This window comes from Neolamprologus multifasciatus, chromosome 11 (genome assembly GCF_963576455.1).
Source record: "Neolamprologus multifasciatus chromosome 11, fNeoMul1.2, whole genome shotgun sequence".
Lineage (NCBI taxonomy): Eukaryota > Metazoa > Chordata > Actinopteri > Cichliformes > Cichlidae > Neolamprologus > Neolamprologus multifasciatus.
Window position 1 is genome coordinate 33,562,583 of NC_140449.1, and position 18,625 is coordinate 33,581,207.

General features: G+C 40.3%; 1 protein-coding gene across 1 annotated transcript in view; it reads left to right on the plus strand.

Annotated features, from left to right (window-relative positions):
* Positions 1-4,307: 4,307 nt before the first annotated feature.
* The window catches only part of nr2f5 (nuclear receptor subfamily 2, group F, member 5), a 25,544-nt gene continuing 11,226 nt past the window's right edge, over positions 4,308-18,625 (plus strand). Inside the window, exon 1 of the mRNA XM_085178310.1 lies at positions 4,308-5,553. Within this exon, the coding sequence (XP_085034436.1) occupies positions 5,187-5,553 (367 nt within the window). The 5' untranslated portion in view covers positions 4,308-5,186. The remainder of the gene's footprint in view (positions 5,554-18,625) is intronic.

The window sequence follows — 18,625 nt, forward strand, 5'->3', positions numbered from 1 at the left end:
AACACTGGTCATGAAGGGCATCCAGTGTAAAAATGTGCCAAATCAAACATGCAAAAATGACCCCTTGTGAATAAGAGAACAGCTGAAAGTAGCTTCTTCTACAGTTCTGAAACAGGATGCATCAAAGACATGTAACCGGATGAAAACAAACATTTTCAAGCCAATCATAAGACAGTTTGATCACACATGGTTTCTTTTGTACACGCGCGTAAGAAAGAGACATTAAATTCTAATCTACTTCAACTGAATGGAGACACAATTATGAATCTTTAAAAGTATGTTCAGATCAAGTCTGTATGGTAGCTCAGAAAGCCAAAATCTTGATGTTGTTATTATTAATTTTTGACCTGTGACACCTTTACTGTCATTTCAGCACAAAGATGATACTATGACCTAAATGACTAACCTGGGAAATTTTGCAAGATGGAAACAGTGCTTTTAAATTTTTGCTATGTCCTTGTTTCTTCAGATATTTCTGTCACCTCTTTACATCCAATATATAACTGGTGACCCCCTTAGGATTAATGTTAGGGGTAGGATTTGGTTAACATCCACCCTCTTATATTGAATGTTCACCTTTCTGGATCACCCAGATGGATATGCTTTTATCATATAAGTTTGAATACTCAAATACAACATCTGCTTTGTGAAAAGCAGGACACGTGTATTTGTCTCCTCCAAACTGAGAAATCACTAAGAAAAAAACATTACTCAGTGCTCAGCACAATAACTCTGACAGGGACGGGACTTTATTCATCAACAATGGGCCTTTTCTTTAACTTACAGAGTTCATACCACCACTAAATCTTTGGGAGTAAATTATAATTATCTTTGACAAAAGCATGCACATACACACACAGAACTGTGATCTCAGTCATCAGCTGCGTTATTATATTCCAGATAGTTCTGCCATAAATGGATGCAGAAAAGCTACGTACTGACCCAGAAACATTAATCAGAGTGCGGGAAATGAAGTTTAAGATTTCCTGGGGAAGGAACTACTTTCAATTAATGCCCGAGTCCAATGCAGAAACAAAACCTACGTCCATGAATTTACAGTAACCACCCGTGATGACCGGCGTCTGCTTGTGAAAGCATCACAGGATGTAAAGATCAACAACACTCTGCTCAGCTGAGCTGCACTGCTAGCTAGTTCACTTGGTTAGGACCAACAGAAGGTTGAAAAAATTAAACTGATTCAAAAATTATTGATTTTACTTATTTACTGTATTTTGAATAAACTGATCACGAGTTCTTTTCTAATATATTCTTTTGGAGCTTTGAGCACCGAGATATAATATAATATTAGTTATATCAGTTTATCAATAAAAGTTAGCGATCTCTACGTCTTATATCCAACAAACTGGGCAACTCATGCTAAAAACAGTTTAGACAGATGTTTACATCCTCTGGTCTATAATCCTTTGATATTACAGCCCAGATATAAAATGTGCAAATATAATTACAAGTAATAATTTTATCTCATTTTCTTGATTTTTAAACTTTCCCTATAGACATTAATCTGTTTGTGAAGGTCTAAATCAGGATCAATCTGATTATAATAACCTGTGTGGGAAAAACAAAAAACATATAAAAAAAAAGTAAATGTACATTTGGTAAACTGGGACATTTTCACAGTTCATGAACCATCAGTTTAAGAAAAGATCCTAAGATTTTTTTTTTTTTTAAATAGACATGTAGAGTAGTTTGTGTCTTTTGTTTCACATCAGTCTTAAAATACTTGTATACACATATTTTCACCACACCAGAAATTGTAGCACATTGAACTGAAAATCACCTAAGTAGTTAATGACGTCACAGTGGGCCAGTTCTGGCCCCTGGGCCCTATGTTTGACACCCTTGGTCACATAAGAATTAAACCACGGTTCACAAAACACATCTTTGTTTTCATTTGATACAATGTTATTACTCAAAGAAAGCATGTAACAATTGCCTTTTCTCGTCTTAATGAAAGACTTAAAGAAGAGTCTCTGCACTGATGTGGTCTTAATTGAGGGATTAATGAATGGATATTACGTACATTACCAAACCATATGCTGATCCTCGTTTAATTAGACTCTTTTCGTGAAATCCTGGTCAAATTGATCGTAAGCCGAGTCGAGTCGAGTTACACTCTAATTATTAGGCCCCAAACCCCGAGGTGCCCTTGGTCACTGGCTCTACAGCTCATGGGATCTCCTAATGGAGAGTCGCGGGGCTAATTGGGACACAGGTAAGGTTACATGTGACAGCAATTAAGCCGAGCAAAGGGCCAACTGTGTGGCCTCCGGCGATCCCGGCGCAGCATTCGCGATCCCTGAGTGCTGTTTTTGTCTTTTTAGCGCTTTTTTTCTTTTTTGGGAGAAGCAAAGCTGAGAAGTTTCCCCCTTTAGTCTATAGCAGAGATCAGATTATAGAGAGCCTAAATCCCATATCGTTTTCAGCTACTCTGGGCATATAAATTGCTAAAACGTTTGCGTTTTACTTTGTTTTTATTTCACTTTTCCATTTTATTATATATATATATATATATATATATATATATATATATATAATTTTTATTTAACGCACACATGTTACGACGTTTATTTAAAGACTTGTATGTAACAAGAAACCTGGTTTATTCAGTTTCATCGTTTCCATTAGATAAACAGTTATTTTCCCAGAAATCAGAGACAACTATCATGTAAACTGACAGTAAGAAAACCAGAGACTCTAGTTATTGAAAGAAAAAACAAAAGCCAAAACCAAAAAACAGCCTGCGTGTCGTCCAGAGGGGAAGTGCGAGAGCGTGTCTAAACGCATTATCACTTTTCAGACCTCGGTCTCATGCAGCACGGGGCGGTGGGACACTCGACCCCCTGGCAGCGGTGTTGCTGGAATTACCTACACATGACAAATCAAGACCATATCTGGGAAAATAATCGGGTGCCCGCTGCGTGAAAACTCCCATTAGAGAACAACACTGTCACTGTTAATTACCGAAATGGGCTTTTGTTCGCAGGCAGAGACTACAACTACAACACAACAAACCCGAAAAATCAACACTTTCTCCATTGCTGGCCGATTTAGCTTGGTGAGACCTTTGGCACCTTTTGCTCTTGTTGACTTTGTGGAGGACACGGGGGCTGTTTGCCAACACCGCCAGCATTTAAGATATTCCGTTATTATTCTGCAAGTTCGCTGTTTTTACAGTATTTAATTGGTGGATAGAAAACTGCACGATTTCAGTGATGACCAGTTTATCAGGAACCGTCTGGAGTGTTTAATCCACGCCGACAGTTGGTCTGAGATTGGTCACAAGGCTGTGGCGTATAGATAAAACAGTTGGCAAACCATGACCTCTAGTCGTTCATTAGTGGGAAAAACATTTGCAGAAAAATACCAGAAATATGTTCTAACTTATGATAAGAAAATAAGAAATAACTTATGATTTCAAGAAACACACAATTTCCTGATTCTTAAAGATGCTCCTCTAATATGGCAAAAAGCTTTAACGAGTCTAATAGTTTTTTAAATCCAAAAGTTTCATTTTAATAAAAAAAATCGAAACTTCACTTTAGTTTTAAGTTGTAGGCAACTGTAAAGACTGAAATATTGTTCATTCGAAAAGTTTAGTAGGCGATATTTCTTCCGCCTCCGTAAACTACATCGTTGAGCATTTGCGCTGTGGGAGTCAAACCTTTGTAAGACTCATATGCATTAAGATTAGTTTCCAAAGTAGATGCAATGCCATAGACGTCTGCTCATTTGTGCACTTCTTAAACTGGGAGTTAAGTTGAACACGGGGCTTTGTGCGCTGCCGGAGTGGAATGTGAAAACTGCCCTCCCGCCTTCAAGCATCTAAATAATGACAACTAATGCGCTTTTATGCGGGTAAGCCACTTAAAATGTCTCTCTCATCATTAAGGTTTAACCTTTAAAAGACGTAAAATCTTTTTAAAGAACAAAACTATTTGAAATTATTACAGAAATCTACAGAAATCACACGTGTTCAGCAGCTTCTATTTTATTAACTTCTTAAAATTGCGTATTGGTCATTGGTTATAATGCACAAAATGCACAGTAAGCTTATAATTTCTATTGGACATTGATGGAGCCCACTTAAAAGTACTTGTATCGCAACAAGCGCCCCTGTCAGTCAAACCCATCCAGTCATACGCTGTCCAATCAGGTTGCCCCTTTTTCCTTTTTTCTTTTTTTAACCACACTTTTGGGGCCTATCGCGCCGGGCCCTCAAGCTCTCACTTCTCCAGCTGAGGGGAGGGGATACGACCATATTTGGGATTTATGACCTTATATGGAGCGCCGCCAGTGGAGGGCAGCCGTAGGAGGCAGCCTTGCCAGTGACACTTTGCCGAAATTGTAGCTTTGACTCTCAGACAGTCGAAGGGTAAAGCGATAGTACAGTCGAGCGGCAAAGCTTGTTCAGCGAGGTGTTTCTGTTTAGACTCTTCCACACTGACGATCATCCAGAAGACGCTGGAGATATTTCGCCCGTGTAGTTGGTAAATAAATGTCAGAGCGCCCACTGACGTCGCTTTCCAAATCGTCACCTCGGCGCGCAAGAAAAAGAGGAACAAGGATTGCGTGCTCCCCGGGACTTGCGCTCCATGGGCTGCGTTATCCAGAAGCTTGCTGGGACTAAATACATCGACTGATATGAGCATGTAGTCAGTGTTAATTCTGCTTTGCGTTCAATTTAGACGTAGTATTGAGCTTGTGGCTGAAGAAAGGCGCATGAGGCAACACGTTTTCTTCCATATTCAGTTTCATTTGCCCAACTTTAAATTCTAGAGGCAAGCAAATAATCAGACAGCTTTTAATTTTGACAGCAGAGACTCTGACTTACTGGACTGACTTTCCCGAGAGGTTACGCTCTGAAGAACAACGTGTTTATGGATATCTGCGCAGCAAGGAACATCGGGAGTTGTAGGCTGTGCACTTCTGAGTCGATCATGTTGATACCTTGCTTTTACTGTAAACTTTGATAGATGTTTACAGGAAGATTTCGGCGACAATAAGAAATCACAGTTCTGATACGCTCAGACTGACCTCTGGGGAAAGTGGGAAGCGCTTTTTCGCCCTCCCTCGTTTTTTTCTCCCGAGACGTCAGGACGGATCTCTATCACGCAATCTGACTCTGCTTCTGTGGTTTAAACAAAGACCAAGTGTTTTGGGATAGCATGGCAATGGTAGTAAATCAATGGCCAGAGAACATTTCTGCAGATCCGGGGTCTCAACTCCAGATATGCGGCCAGGAGCCCGGCGGGGCACCTGGAACACCAAACGGTTCTACCCCAGGGAACGACGCACTTTCCGGGGACAAGATCCCCAACGTGGACTGCATGGTGTGTGGGGACAAGTCCAGTGGGAAGCATTACGGTCAGTTCACCTGCGAGGGATGCAAAAGCTTCTTTAAGCGTTCTGTGAGGCGGAACCTCACTTACACCTGCCGGGGGAACCGAGACTGCCCCATCGACCAGCACCACCGGAACCAGTGTCAGTACTGCCGGCTGAAGAAGTGCCTCAAAGTCGGCATGAGGAGAGAAGGTAAGGTTGGCTGCTCTCTCTCTCTCTCTCTCTCTCTCTCTCTCTCTGTGTGTGTGTGTGTGTGTGTGTGTGTGTGTGTGTGTGTGTGACGGATGTCAGACTGTATTTGTAACACTGGAGACATTTATTTACAAAACGTATTTATGTGCGTAAAGTTGTGCGCAGTATTCTCAGTTTTTAAAACAAGAGTGCCGTTAAGTCTGGAATTCAGTCGTAAATGTTTCTCTGGTTTCACTTGTTTCATTACTTCTTAAAAACACGTTTGAAACAAGAAAACACGAGTGCAGACGAACCCCTATCAAAAGAAATCAATAGACAAACCGAAGGCAGTCTTCACTTTGACAGATTTGCTCTGACTGCAAGAAAACAATGCATTCAAACCTAAATCCATGTGACGCTCACACAAAAAGATATGTGTGTAAAAGAAAACCTCGTGCCATCTTTTGTTTTGCACGCACCCTGACTGGTTTACGCGTCTTCACTTTTTAGTTATTATTATAATCAGCGTGCTTAGACCTTCTCACACTTCACTTTTTTTTACTGAGTCTGAACCATTCATCCCAGCGCTCTCTGTTCCGTGAAATCCTCCCTTTGTCTCGCAGTTTTAATTATGCTGTTTGCACACCGACACCCCGAGCCGCTATAAGAGGATGCCGCTACATTTGTTGCATTGTGTTGGATTAACAACGGGTCAGTTAGTGCCAAAGAGGAGCGGAGCAAACGTGCTGGAGAAGAGCTTTCCTTTATGTATTGTCATTCAGTAGCGCTGCATCGAATTAGGAGGCATGAGATTGTGCATATTTAAAATAAGAAGCAGCATCTCTTCTGGTTGAGTTATAGATTCATTAAAGTAGTTTCTGCATTTTGGAAAGAAAATAAAGAAGAACGGAGCACTTTTAATTTGACCGATCACTATAATGGAAATGTCATATTACTATTACGCACGATGTTACACAAAATGTGCACATAAGCCATATGCGAACAGGTGAGATTTGAGCAGTTAGGTTTTAATTATCCTGAGTGAAAAAGTGGCGTGACTTCAGCGGTCCTCGAGAGACTTTAATGAAGATGTCACACTTCGCCGTTTTTTATTTTCCCTCTCAGAGGACAGAATAAGGTCAGCAGCTGCGTCACCGTGAGCAGTCCTCCAAGGGCACTAGGCAGTGGAAGTTGAAGGACAGACCCCGCCGCCTTTTGCCACAGCCAAAATGTAAATAGCAGACAAAGACGTTGGAAATAACCCGCTCTCCTTAGAGACGAGCCGAGAGGAGATGATCCCTCAAGGGTTAGTGTGATTGAAGTCTGTGCCTCTGGCAGTGTATGTGTGTGTTCACTGTACACACAGTATTACCTCATGTTAAGTACCCGCAAGCCACACCAACTCAGTCATGCTCCATTCCGACTGAATGAACCCGAGGAAATCTCCTGACGCGCCGCGGCGTGGAGAATAGCCAGTCCTTCTGATTCAGTCTGTAAGAAGGGAAATGTTAAAGAGCTGAAAAGACATCAGTGAAAGGGAGTTTTGGTCACAGTTTGCACGAAAATATAGTGAAATAAATACGTCACAAGAAAGCAAAATATTAATAATTTAAGCGTAAAATCTTAGAAGGCGATTATGGGAAAATGAACTGTTTTACAGCCATTTTTTAAGAATATTTCTTGTGGCGAGGCTGAAACATGAAAATGAAGCATTTTCTCATCATCTGTAGAAATCACAGTTTATTTTAAAAATCTTTTGGCACAAATAGATTCTCTAATTCAGTCGGACAAAAACCAAAAGTTAAAAAATGTTTCTCATTTAAATAAAACCTGAAAATATCAGTCGACTGAAGAAAGATTGTGAAAAAATCATGAAAAGTCTCATTTTGAAGGCAGTCGCTCATTTACTTGTTTATATTGACCATTTCTGCAGTGTTGGTTTTTAGTTGTGTGCAAAAGGCTTAAATGTGGAGTAGGTCAACTTACACTGGATGAGCTCATCTGTTGGTCCATTTGGGGTCAGTTGGATTAATCGCTGTCTTTAAATCCTCTTTGTCGACAGACTTCTGTTTATCAGCGATCATTTGTCTAGTTAGGACCATATTTGCTAAAGCATATTCATTGTCGGGGAATTTTTTTTACTGTGATTTTAATGGCAGGACGATTTCCAAATACAGAAGGAAATAGAAGTGAATTAGACGTTTCAGGGGCGTTAAAAACAGCTAAACTGTTGCAGTTAATAAACTGCGTAAACACATATTAAAAAATTAAAAAAATCCTGACGTCTAACTTTATTATTTATTATTTATTATCGCGCGTTAACCAGCCTAGAAGTTAAAGATGATGGGTGTTAAAGAAAAAGTTTAAGGACTTTTAAATCATATGTTCTCTCTCACCGTAGAGAGCATATATAAATATTGTTTTCTTTATATTTTTTCAACAGGCTAAAGTTTTCAAAAAGATGCACATTTTTAAATTATGATTTACACAAGACATACTTTTAAAATAAAGCAGCAGATGTGCATGAAGATGTAGTTTGTTGAGCTGATTTGTCATTCTGTTAATTATTTAGAAGCCTTTTCACTTCCCTTCAAATGTGCTCGGTGATAGCATGTAGGTCATATGTGGGTGCAGTCGGCTAGGACATGTTATGCAATTATTATATAACATGGTTCACCGGTTTCATCCACAGATGGATGTATTAGGATAGGGAAGATTATGTTTTTGGATAGCAGAGGAGAGTTGGTGATTAACCCAGTTTGCATCTTCTCGTCATTCCGCCTCATTTAGAAGCTTCAAGTGCTAAAAATGAAGGAGCTCTTTGTATCGATGACAGCGCTTCATGATTTCTCTGCTACAATAAATAAATATTGATCTGCCTGAGGAGTCATGCTAAAAGTTTTATGAGTGGATTGCGGCAGATTCTGAAATTCTTTGCTTTCAAGTGAGTGGTATTTGTTTCCCAAAGGGGACATTTGACCTCTTTCTGTAGACTGCTGTGTTGAACATAATATCATTTGTTGGAGACTCTTAACCAGGGCACCTTTCAGCAGCACGACAGCAAACATTTCACTGCTGGCTTCAGTAGGAGTCAAGCCCCTAAAACCTTGGCAGCGTTAGTGTCATTGTCTCACCAGGCAGCTACACAGAACCTCCACTTGTTCCTCTGTCAGTGCAGTTTCTAGGATGACTAGGAAGCAGAGAGGCAAAAGGAATCAGCCTGACAGTTCCTTTGAACCAGAGCGAATGTTTTAATTTTGAAACATGCTGCAAGGACGAGCCACTGACTTTAGCGAGGACGGAAAAGACACGTGGGAGTTTACCGCTCTGATTAATTCATTCATACACAGTGATAAGGTCATCTTGTCTCTCGTATGTGTCTTGAATCAGCTGTATGCGCGCAACACTCGTGGACACACGCACAGCTTTTGGAGTCTAGTGATAGTAAATAGTCTCAACATCCATTTGTAGCACAAGAATCTGTAATACCCAAACTGAACATGCTTGGTGGGGAGACTGCTGCCTCCTCTGACCCACAAAATGCCAACAGCAGTGAAAAATATAGGTCAACCCAATCTAAAACATTAATAACACACAGGCTGAAGTCAAAGTCCAAAAGTGTGAACCGTCAGGGGCCTCTACGGTGAATAAATACCCTGCTGGAGTGCTAAAGTCTAACACGGTATTGACTAATCCATCCTCCACAGCGAGCAGGCAATTTAACACCAAAACACTGCAGTTTGGCCTCATTTTGGCACTAAAAATTTTTACGTATCCCAGTCGTTTGGCTATCGACAAATTTAAACACTTAACCCCTGTAACTAGCCTCATGAGCTAAGTTGTTACCAGAGAGCTCTCAGAGGAAAATGACTACCAGTCAAATGGCAAAACCACACAGTTTTCTCCAGGGTTGAAAAATGAAGCGAATGCAAAAGTGCCAAATGCTGCAGTTCCTCAGTTAGCCAGGTGAGACCGGTGACAAAAAGAAAGGAATTTCCCATAGATTCCTATTCTACGCCATGAATTTTAGTTTTACAGAGAAAAAAAAACACGTCACCCTTTTGGGGAACTCGGTGCTCCTTGTTTATATATGTTTAAAAAAATGTTTGGAACTCCATGAAACAGAGGTGGATGTCACGTTTCTGTCATTTGACATTTGGAGTACCGTTACATCCTGGTACCTTACATCTCCCTTCATAAAATCTTCTCCAAGCTACCGACACACACGCACACACACCATCATTTACATACACACACTATTTCTTACCCACACACATCAGATATTTATAGATGTGTGTGGCTTTAATGCTGATTTTATCTGTTGTCACGCTCTGTTTTGTAATTTTAACTTATTTTATGTATTTTATGACTACTGTTCCTTTTATTAATTGTGTTTTTTGTAAGGTGACCTTGGGTTTCTGAAAGGCGCCCTCAAATAAAATGTATTATTATTATTATTATTATAGCCTTTAACTGACCCACGATCTCCTAACTGTTCCTCAGACCTGATTCTGGATCCTCTCGTACCTGCTGTCACTCTCATCCAGTTTCCTGTCCTCACAGAGGGAGTGACCCTAACTGTCCAATCAAATTCTTTCCTGTTCTTGCCCTCATTTCCTGCAACTTTTTACATTAGTGCATGATTTGATCGCTTACACATCCCATCACGTCCCAATCCCTGCTCCAACACACCAGATTCAAATAACCAACTGGGTATTATGTGCTACAGCTGTCTGAATGCGGTGTTTTGGAGTACTGAAACACCTATAAACCCAAAACAAGCTGTCCCGAGGACCAAAATATAGAACCACTGCTTTACTATTATTGCCCAAAGAAAACTGTCCTAACTAACTAACTAAAAATACTTCTTCACATTTTCTTGAACTTGCATGTGTTTTTTAAAATATGCTTAGCTCAAGTTAAACATACAAAAAAAAAAAAGATTTTGTTGTTAGCAGTCGCTAGCATTCTGTCACATGCACATTTGACTCCTGAAATAATTGCTCCACCCCAATGTCAAAGGTCAAACCGTCTGCTACTCATCATTTTACTGAACACTGAAGTGTTTTGTGTCACAAAATAAATAAATACACGGGGATAGTGTAATCACCAAAAATTTGGTTTGCTGCCTGAGGGCAACACCACGGCATAGAACAGCGGTCCCCAACCCCCGGGCCTCGGACCGGTCCGTGAGTCGTTTGGTACCGGGCCGCGAGAGTTGAGGCTCAGGTGTGAAATGTATCGTTTTCAGGGTTTTTATCGGTTTTCAGCGTTATTTTGTTATCGTTTTTATCGTTAACTCGGTTTTCCTGGGTCTTTTCACGTGTGTTATGAATAAATCTTCTTTTTTTCGGTACCGGTACTAGTTTTATTTTGTTGTATTTATCCGCGACACCTTAAAGGCCGGTCCGTGAAAATATTGTCGGGCATAAACCGGTCCGTGGTGCAAGAAAGGTTGGAGACCGCTGGCATAGAAGGTTATAAAGTCCAACTTCAAAGCAGAAAAGGATGTTTACAGCTGTTTTTTGGCACTATAGCTAATTTCCCCTCTCAGAAATATTGTAAAGGGGATAATTTTTTAATAGCTCACCCTTTAAACTCCAGTTAAGTTTGAATATTAGGAGAGCGTCTGATTTGACTGAAGGGGGAGTGACGACATGCAGATGCCTGTCATGGTTCGACTGCTAATTTGAGTCGCCTCTCTACTGTGTGTGAGTCACCTCTCTATTTGGTGCCTTTTGAAGCATTTTTAATGCAATGAACTCATATGACCTGCTGTGTGGTAATTATATTAAAAGCTTAAGGATAAATCTGTGTTCCACTTTTGGTGAGTGGAGCACAGATTCTAGGATTTTCTTTAAAATCTAATGTGGTCCTGACCAAAATCTGAGTGTTAAGGCTCCAAAAGTTAGCTTCATAAACCAATGGGTGATGCACGGTGGCTACATTCATCTTTTATAGGCAGTTTATGAGCAAAATATATTATAAGGTGTTACAATTGTGCTATTGTGTATTGCTGTGTACTACTGATGGAAAGGGTATGCCATTTCTTGCTCATCCCACAGAATCACCAATGCAACAACAGCAAACATAATGTGACCTTTCTGGTCCATTCACTCAGTCACTCCAGCAAACTGACTCTGAACTGTTTTGCTTGCAACTGAAGTAGCTCAACCTGTTTTCACGTGTCACTCAGGTCACTTGTACTAATGCACAGTCGAGAAAGAGCCATTAAATATGTCAGTCTGTGCGATGCGAACACCCCAACAGCCTTCTCCTTTAATCTGCCGCACATGTGTTCCCTAACATAGCACTACTGGGAAGCCATGAACATTTATATTTTAGGGGCTTAGCTGATGATCTTATTCATGCCCGCTGGGTAGAAGCGTAGTAGAAGTATTTATAGCCGTAGCAGTAAAAGTTGGAGATGAAGCTCTAATGCGCCATAAACAAATGCACCTTTACATGATAATAATTCAAGAGGGACATGTTAGTCCTGCTGTGGCTCGCTGTGTGGTAAATAAAGTCAAGAGGAGGGGCGTGTGGAAGTGTAAATACATGAATCAGACCCACTGGGCTGAATTCACATTGCTAATTAATTTAGGAACGGCCTCATCAAAGTCTGAGAGAAAGAATGCGGCAACCTCGGCGATGCAGCAAAGCTACCAAACTTCATGCAAAGCTCCACGTCTCTTGTCTCTCTCGGTCTGTGTCGCCTCACTTCTCTGCCGCTCCTGCACTGCCTCCGGTTTTTCTCGGTTGCGTCTCTCACGTTCGCTGCATACCTCAGCTCCTTCACGATGTTTGACAGACAACTGGGGACACAGCCAGTCCTCCTACAGCGTGCAGGTGGTTTGTTCCCAAAAAATATCTCTTAAGATGGAACCAAAAAAAGGGTAGTGAAGTTGAGTGAAGAAATCCTATTATTGACCAACTTTTCACTTGTCTACATTTTATTTCTCTCTGAAGTGTTGCATTCATTTACGTACAGCTTTGTAAAACCAAACAGTGACGTGCAGGAGGCTTAAGATCGCTTTCAAGTGTTGCAGTCAGCCATGACTGCACTGCAGGGTACAGACACCTGCATTTAGTTTGCATACTACCCTGGCAATTAGTAACTGATATTTTTACAACCTGGGCCAGCTTAAGCGTGTTGCAATCACCAGACTAACATATCTATTTCACGAGGAAGGAACAGGCCTCCTAACACGTGCATTTTGATAGTGAATATTGGATTGGTGAGGATCAGTGACATACAAAATCAACAATACGATTTTGGAAGCCTCGTCCCCGTGAGAGAGGGACAGATGGGCACGGAAAGGAAAAAATAAAGGTGTGTAGAACAGATAGCCATTTATAGACGCATGGCAGGAAGGCTTGTGTTTGAGGCGTGCTCCTGCTCCTGCTCCAGATAAAGTTACTTCCAGCTTATGGAATTTAGCAACATTAGCATTCACGTTCGTTTCTTATGAATAAAAGTCTCTCCTTTTAACTCCGCCCTTCACCAGAGAGTAAAATCTGTGTCTTTAACTACCAAATGCTCCACTGTGTTTCCTTGCTGTCTGCTAACTTTTTCATGCCTGACAGGGCGCGTGCACTGTTATCAAAGGTTAACATCATTATGTATACAAAATGAAAGATAGAGGAGTACAAGCAGAGTCTCCCAGCCCATGCATGTAGATGTTGCTGAACTGCAGAGCTCCTTCAGTGACAGACTGCTGCATCCTCGATGCATGAAGGAGCGTTTCCGCAGGTCCTTCCTCCCTGCAGCTGTCAGACTGTACAATCTGAACTGCTCCAACAAACAGATGTTTACATCAACGCTGTAACTGCAATAAGATAGTTAATTAACCAATTCGCACTACAACCTGGTTTGCCTCTTACCTGTAATTATTTTTATTTAATTTAATAACTGTTTCAATAACTGTAGTAACTGTGTAATAACTTATAGTAACCATTGTCCTTGATGTAAATATGTAAGAAAAGTTGTGTATGTTTCTGTTCTGTGTCCTGTGTCCTGTTTGTTTGTATATTTGTCTTTTTGTCTGCTGTTACAACCAAATTTCCCCTTGTGGGACAATTAAAGGATTATTCTATTCTATTCTATTCTATTCTAAAGCTGTGGGCTGACACATTAAAACAACGACCCGTAAAAGTCACACAGCTCATCGGAGCTGAGGGAAGCTGCTCTTTAGGTCCGATAAATGTAAATATGTTCACCGACAGCTGTGAAATCCACTCATTTTAATAAAGAACTGTTTTGTGATTTCCTGAAGTGCTGCATAAAGTGCTTCATGGTGTTTGTGGTAGCTAAAATATTTCTGTAAGATAAACAGAAGGAATAAAAAAATAAGAGCCTGCTATTGAACAATACCACTCCATGGGCTAGGTGAGCGAACCACACTCAGCACAATATTTGTAGATACCACATAAAGGTCATTCTGTGGAAGAATTAGCACAAAACCAGAGCTACAGTGTAATCATTATAGAAATAGCTGACTCAAGTTTTTCTTAAAAAATATGAATGAAAAAGAAAAAGCCAAAAGATTAATAGCAGTGCTTACGAGCTCCAAGACTGAGAACTGAGAATGAATTCCCAATGAAAGTTGAAAAAACCCCGTCTTCGCTTCACTGACCTCTGGTCAAATTTGGGCGAAAAAAATAAAACACATTCCTTTTTCTGCTCGGTCACACATGTCCATGTGCTGAAGCATATAAAATCCTTATTTTTTAACTGCCCAGATGCATTTCTATCAGATGAGATTTAGCGTCACAGCTAAACATTTAATTATTTCTTTTTTTAAGTTTGCTTTAATTGCAGGACACAAACACACACGATCTGATATCGTCGTGTTGGTGTTGTTCCCAGATCATCATACTAAAGGTTGTTCCAGGATCAACATTGCAAGTGACCAATCAAAATGTTGTGATGTCATACTTTTGCGACTTCGGGAAAAACCGGCGTAAAACAAAAAACTGTACTTAAGCTGCGAGAAACCGCCTTTGTCCGCCGATCAACGGACCCTAACCCTAACCCTTTAATAAACGCTAAGCAGAATTGATATTGTCCTTGCAACATTGGAATTTCATAAATGCACGAATGGGTTGGTGCGCAAAAGAATAACGTCACAATAATGTGATTGGTCACTTGCAATGTTGAACCTGGAACAACATTTTCATGATGATCTGGGGACAACACCAACACGACGATATCAGATCATCCGTCAAGCACACACGTGACCTCTCTCTGTGACGCAGTTTCATTTTGGGAAACATGTTTATTGTTTGCTCGCCCATATGGAAACGATTTATATAAATCTTATAAAGTTTGTATCTGTCTTGTGTGAAACTTGTATGAAAAGCATACAAGAGTGAAAACACATATAAGATCCCTTAAAAAATTATATAATGAAACTTGTATGTTTTGGATACTTCCTAAAACAATATATAAAGTAATGAGAAAGTGGCCACTTTCATGAGTAAATCATAAGTTTTTACTATTTCTTTTCCATATGGGAGTGAAAGTTTTAGAAATGGAAAAGCTACTTATTAAATGCAGCTATTAGACTGAGACAAATCTATAATGCGTCTGTGTTGCCCCGGCACTGTGACCTTTTAGTCCAAATGTTGATAGGCCTTAATTGTATTTAGCTGCTGTAATTCCACTAACAGTCTGACCCAGAGGCTAATCCAGGGCAGCCAGGCAGCGAACTGTGCTCTCTGCCAGCTGCCATTTGCTGAAGTGGCATTTTGAAAGTCGCAGCTGAAACGTCCCATGGTACCCCTGTTTGCATGCACTTTCCTCCTCTCCCTCATTCTTTTACCCTCATTTCATGGCCTACCTACACAGGACGCTGTTTTGTTTGGGGTTTTAGGGATGCATTTGCCTTTTTTAACTGCTTTCTCTGCCCTCAATTTGGATTCAGATTCATTTTATTTAAGAGAAAAAAACAAAAACTGTGTCTTTTTAAAGTTACTATCTGACAAGCTCAGTCAATTGCATTAAGGTCAAGCACAGTCCACCGATTAAAAAGCCGGAAACGGATTATGACACAAACTCAAATCTGACCTTATACTCCCATCCCCCTTTTAATTCTCTGTCTCTGTTTCCTTTTTTTGTCCCCGGGCATCTGTTTCTATCTAATGTCATTTCTGTCGCTTTTGCTCTCCTTTCGCCGTCTCCGTGTAAATATATCACATCTCTTTGTCTCTGCACTGGCCTTTCTACCTCTCCATTTCTTTGGACCTTGCTCCAATCACCCTTCTGCCCTTTCCTTTTTATCTGTCCCAGAGTCTTGTACAGCAGCTGTAGGCGAGTAGAAACAGAGAGCGATGTGTTTTAGTCAGGCGTACTCAAGTGCTCTGCCTCTCAGGCACGAGTGACCCCCACAATGAGGCTTTTGAAAAGTCAAGTGGATCAAGTAGATTCACCGACATCTGCGGGATTAACCGCTAATCAATATGAGAACATATCAATAGCTGTTAATTCACAAATAAGGGACATAAGGAGCAGGGGCGGATCTAGAGAAATTTCTTAGGGTGGCAAAGAAATCAAATGGGGTGGAAAAATCAAAGCCCTTTTTTTCATACACTTATGCAGGTGGTTACGTATGGTTAAAATAATCCAAATGCAGTAAGCATACACGTTTTTCATATAAATAAAGTCTATAAGTTAATTATTGTCTGTAGCCCACATAATTAAACACTTAAGTTACATAAAACATGTGAGTTTTGATGCTATGTACTGTACAGCCTGTATGATAAATAAATATGGAGCCCAATAAGTATAAAATCCATAAAGCTACACAACATGGGGCGGGTCATTTACAAACGTAAGTCTAACTTAAGTTTACACTGTTTTTTGTCAGAAAACAGTCACATTGTTACAGCTTAAATTAAGAAATCTGCACCGTCATGAACAAAGATTGAAACCTAATTTTTTCATGATTTGTTGGATTAACCCACTGAGGTCTGAAATACAACCGGTCATTTTTGACTCCTTTTGAGTTTACGTTTGTATTTCACCCTCAAATAGTTTATTTTTTATTCTTTTCCCCGTTGCCTTGTTTGGTATCTTTTCAGCTCAACTGAATTTAGTTGTTTTAACTGACATACTGCATTAGTATTACTGACCTGAAATGAAATCACACAAATAACTTAAAATCCTAGTAGTATTTTTTTTTTTTACTGTAAGAAAAACACAGACATGCTGAGTAAATTTTTATAACTTGAAATGCAAACATAAAATGTACATTTTGTAAACATATACAACTATTTGTCTAAAAATGCAGCCAACACACCTGCCGTTGTTTTTTCATTTTGTATATGAATTTAAAAATATTACTAAAACTAAAATGAGAGAACAATCAGGTGTTGCAATAAGATGCCCCACAAATGATGTGTGCCAGTAAAAAACAAGTTTGTCCACCAAAAGACAGAAGAGCACAGGGATAAACCTGCAGGCCTGACAACAGGAGGTGTATCACTCTGCAAATGTGCCTTTGTGACATTCATTAGTGCCCTCACTGACACACAAAACAAAACAACGACTACACAACACACTAAGTCAGCGGTCCCCAACCCCCGGGCCTCGGACCGGTACCGGTCCGTGAGTCGTTTGGTACCGGGCCGCGAGAGTTGAGGCTCAGGTGTGAAATGTGTAGTTTTCAGGGTTTTTATCGGTTTTCAGCGTTATTTTGTTATCGTTTTTATCATTAACTGGGTTTTCCTGGGTCTTTTCACGTGTGTTATGAATAAATCTTTTTTTTGGTACCGGTACTAGTTTTATTTTGTTGTATTTATCTGCGACACCTTAAAGGTCGGTCCGTGAAAATATTGTCAGGCATAAACCGGTCCGTGGTGCAAAAAAGGTTGGGGACCGCTGTTCTAAGTATACACTCCACACTGAACGTTACAAATCTGCCACATCTAAAAACTCTCTCTCTCTCTCACTCGCTCGCTCTGTCTCGCTGCCGTTACAGTCACCCCAAAACTTTTCCCTCTTCCTAAACAACCAAATCCCACGTGTTGACTTTTTTTTTTAAATTGGGCAACATGGTGCATTTTTCCACCGATAGGAAAGAGGTGTTTTTTCCCCCCCCTTTCTTTACTGTTTTCGCGCTGTCCTTAGAAAACGCTTAAAACACACACAAACGTGATGACAGTATTTAGAAAAAAGCGTGGCTTACATATATTATTATAACTCTGGATTTACTGGCCTGTAATTAAAATTAAAAAACTTTGAAGTCCGAACTTTCAATGTGGCTGAAACAGAGACTCAGCGTGGCTGCAGCTTGTTGCTATGTCAGCTTACATCAGTCATGTGATTTGGAGGTGCAGCGTGTCCGTGGACCACGGAGGGTTAATAACACTCACCTTCCTTCCATTTCCAGAATGTAACATCCAACCACCTGTGTAAAAAGCGAAATTCCCATGGTGTTGTTCCAAATGTGCTCTGGCACAATCATAAACATCGCTTGCTACTGAAAACAAGAAAAAAGCCGGTCCTGCTATGGGCTGAACCATTTGTTAATGGTGCAGGAGGGGAACACTATGCAACATATTCAGTTTTAGCATTTATATTCACTGTTGACTGTAACTACGCTCAAACTGTTAATGCTAGCTTATTTTAATAAACAACACTGTCATATGCAAAACTGGGGTGGCACTTGGGGTGGCACGGGATCATTTTAGGGTGGCACCCCATGCCACCCTTCTAGATCCGCCCCTGATAAGGAGCAGCGGGGTCTAAAAAAACTGTTGCCTTCAATTTAAACTGTGATGAATTTAATAAATTCCTCTTGGAGTTCAGGCGCACTGTTTTACAATTTACTCGGTGCATAAAGGGGAAAGTCAAAAGTAGTTAAAACCAGGTTGTTCGCAGTAGAAGATTTTTTTCTACATGAAACCAGGACAGAGTGACAGATTCAGGTCACAGAAGTGCTCTGACTTAGATATGGACCAAAGCGCCCTTTGAGTCTGTCTCCCTAAAGAAGTTACCAGACAGTCTTTTTAAAAGTGCCCTTTTTGGGATCTGCTACAGCATTTTTATACTGTAAGCTAAATAAAGGATGCATGTCACCTGCTGTTTTGT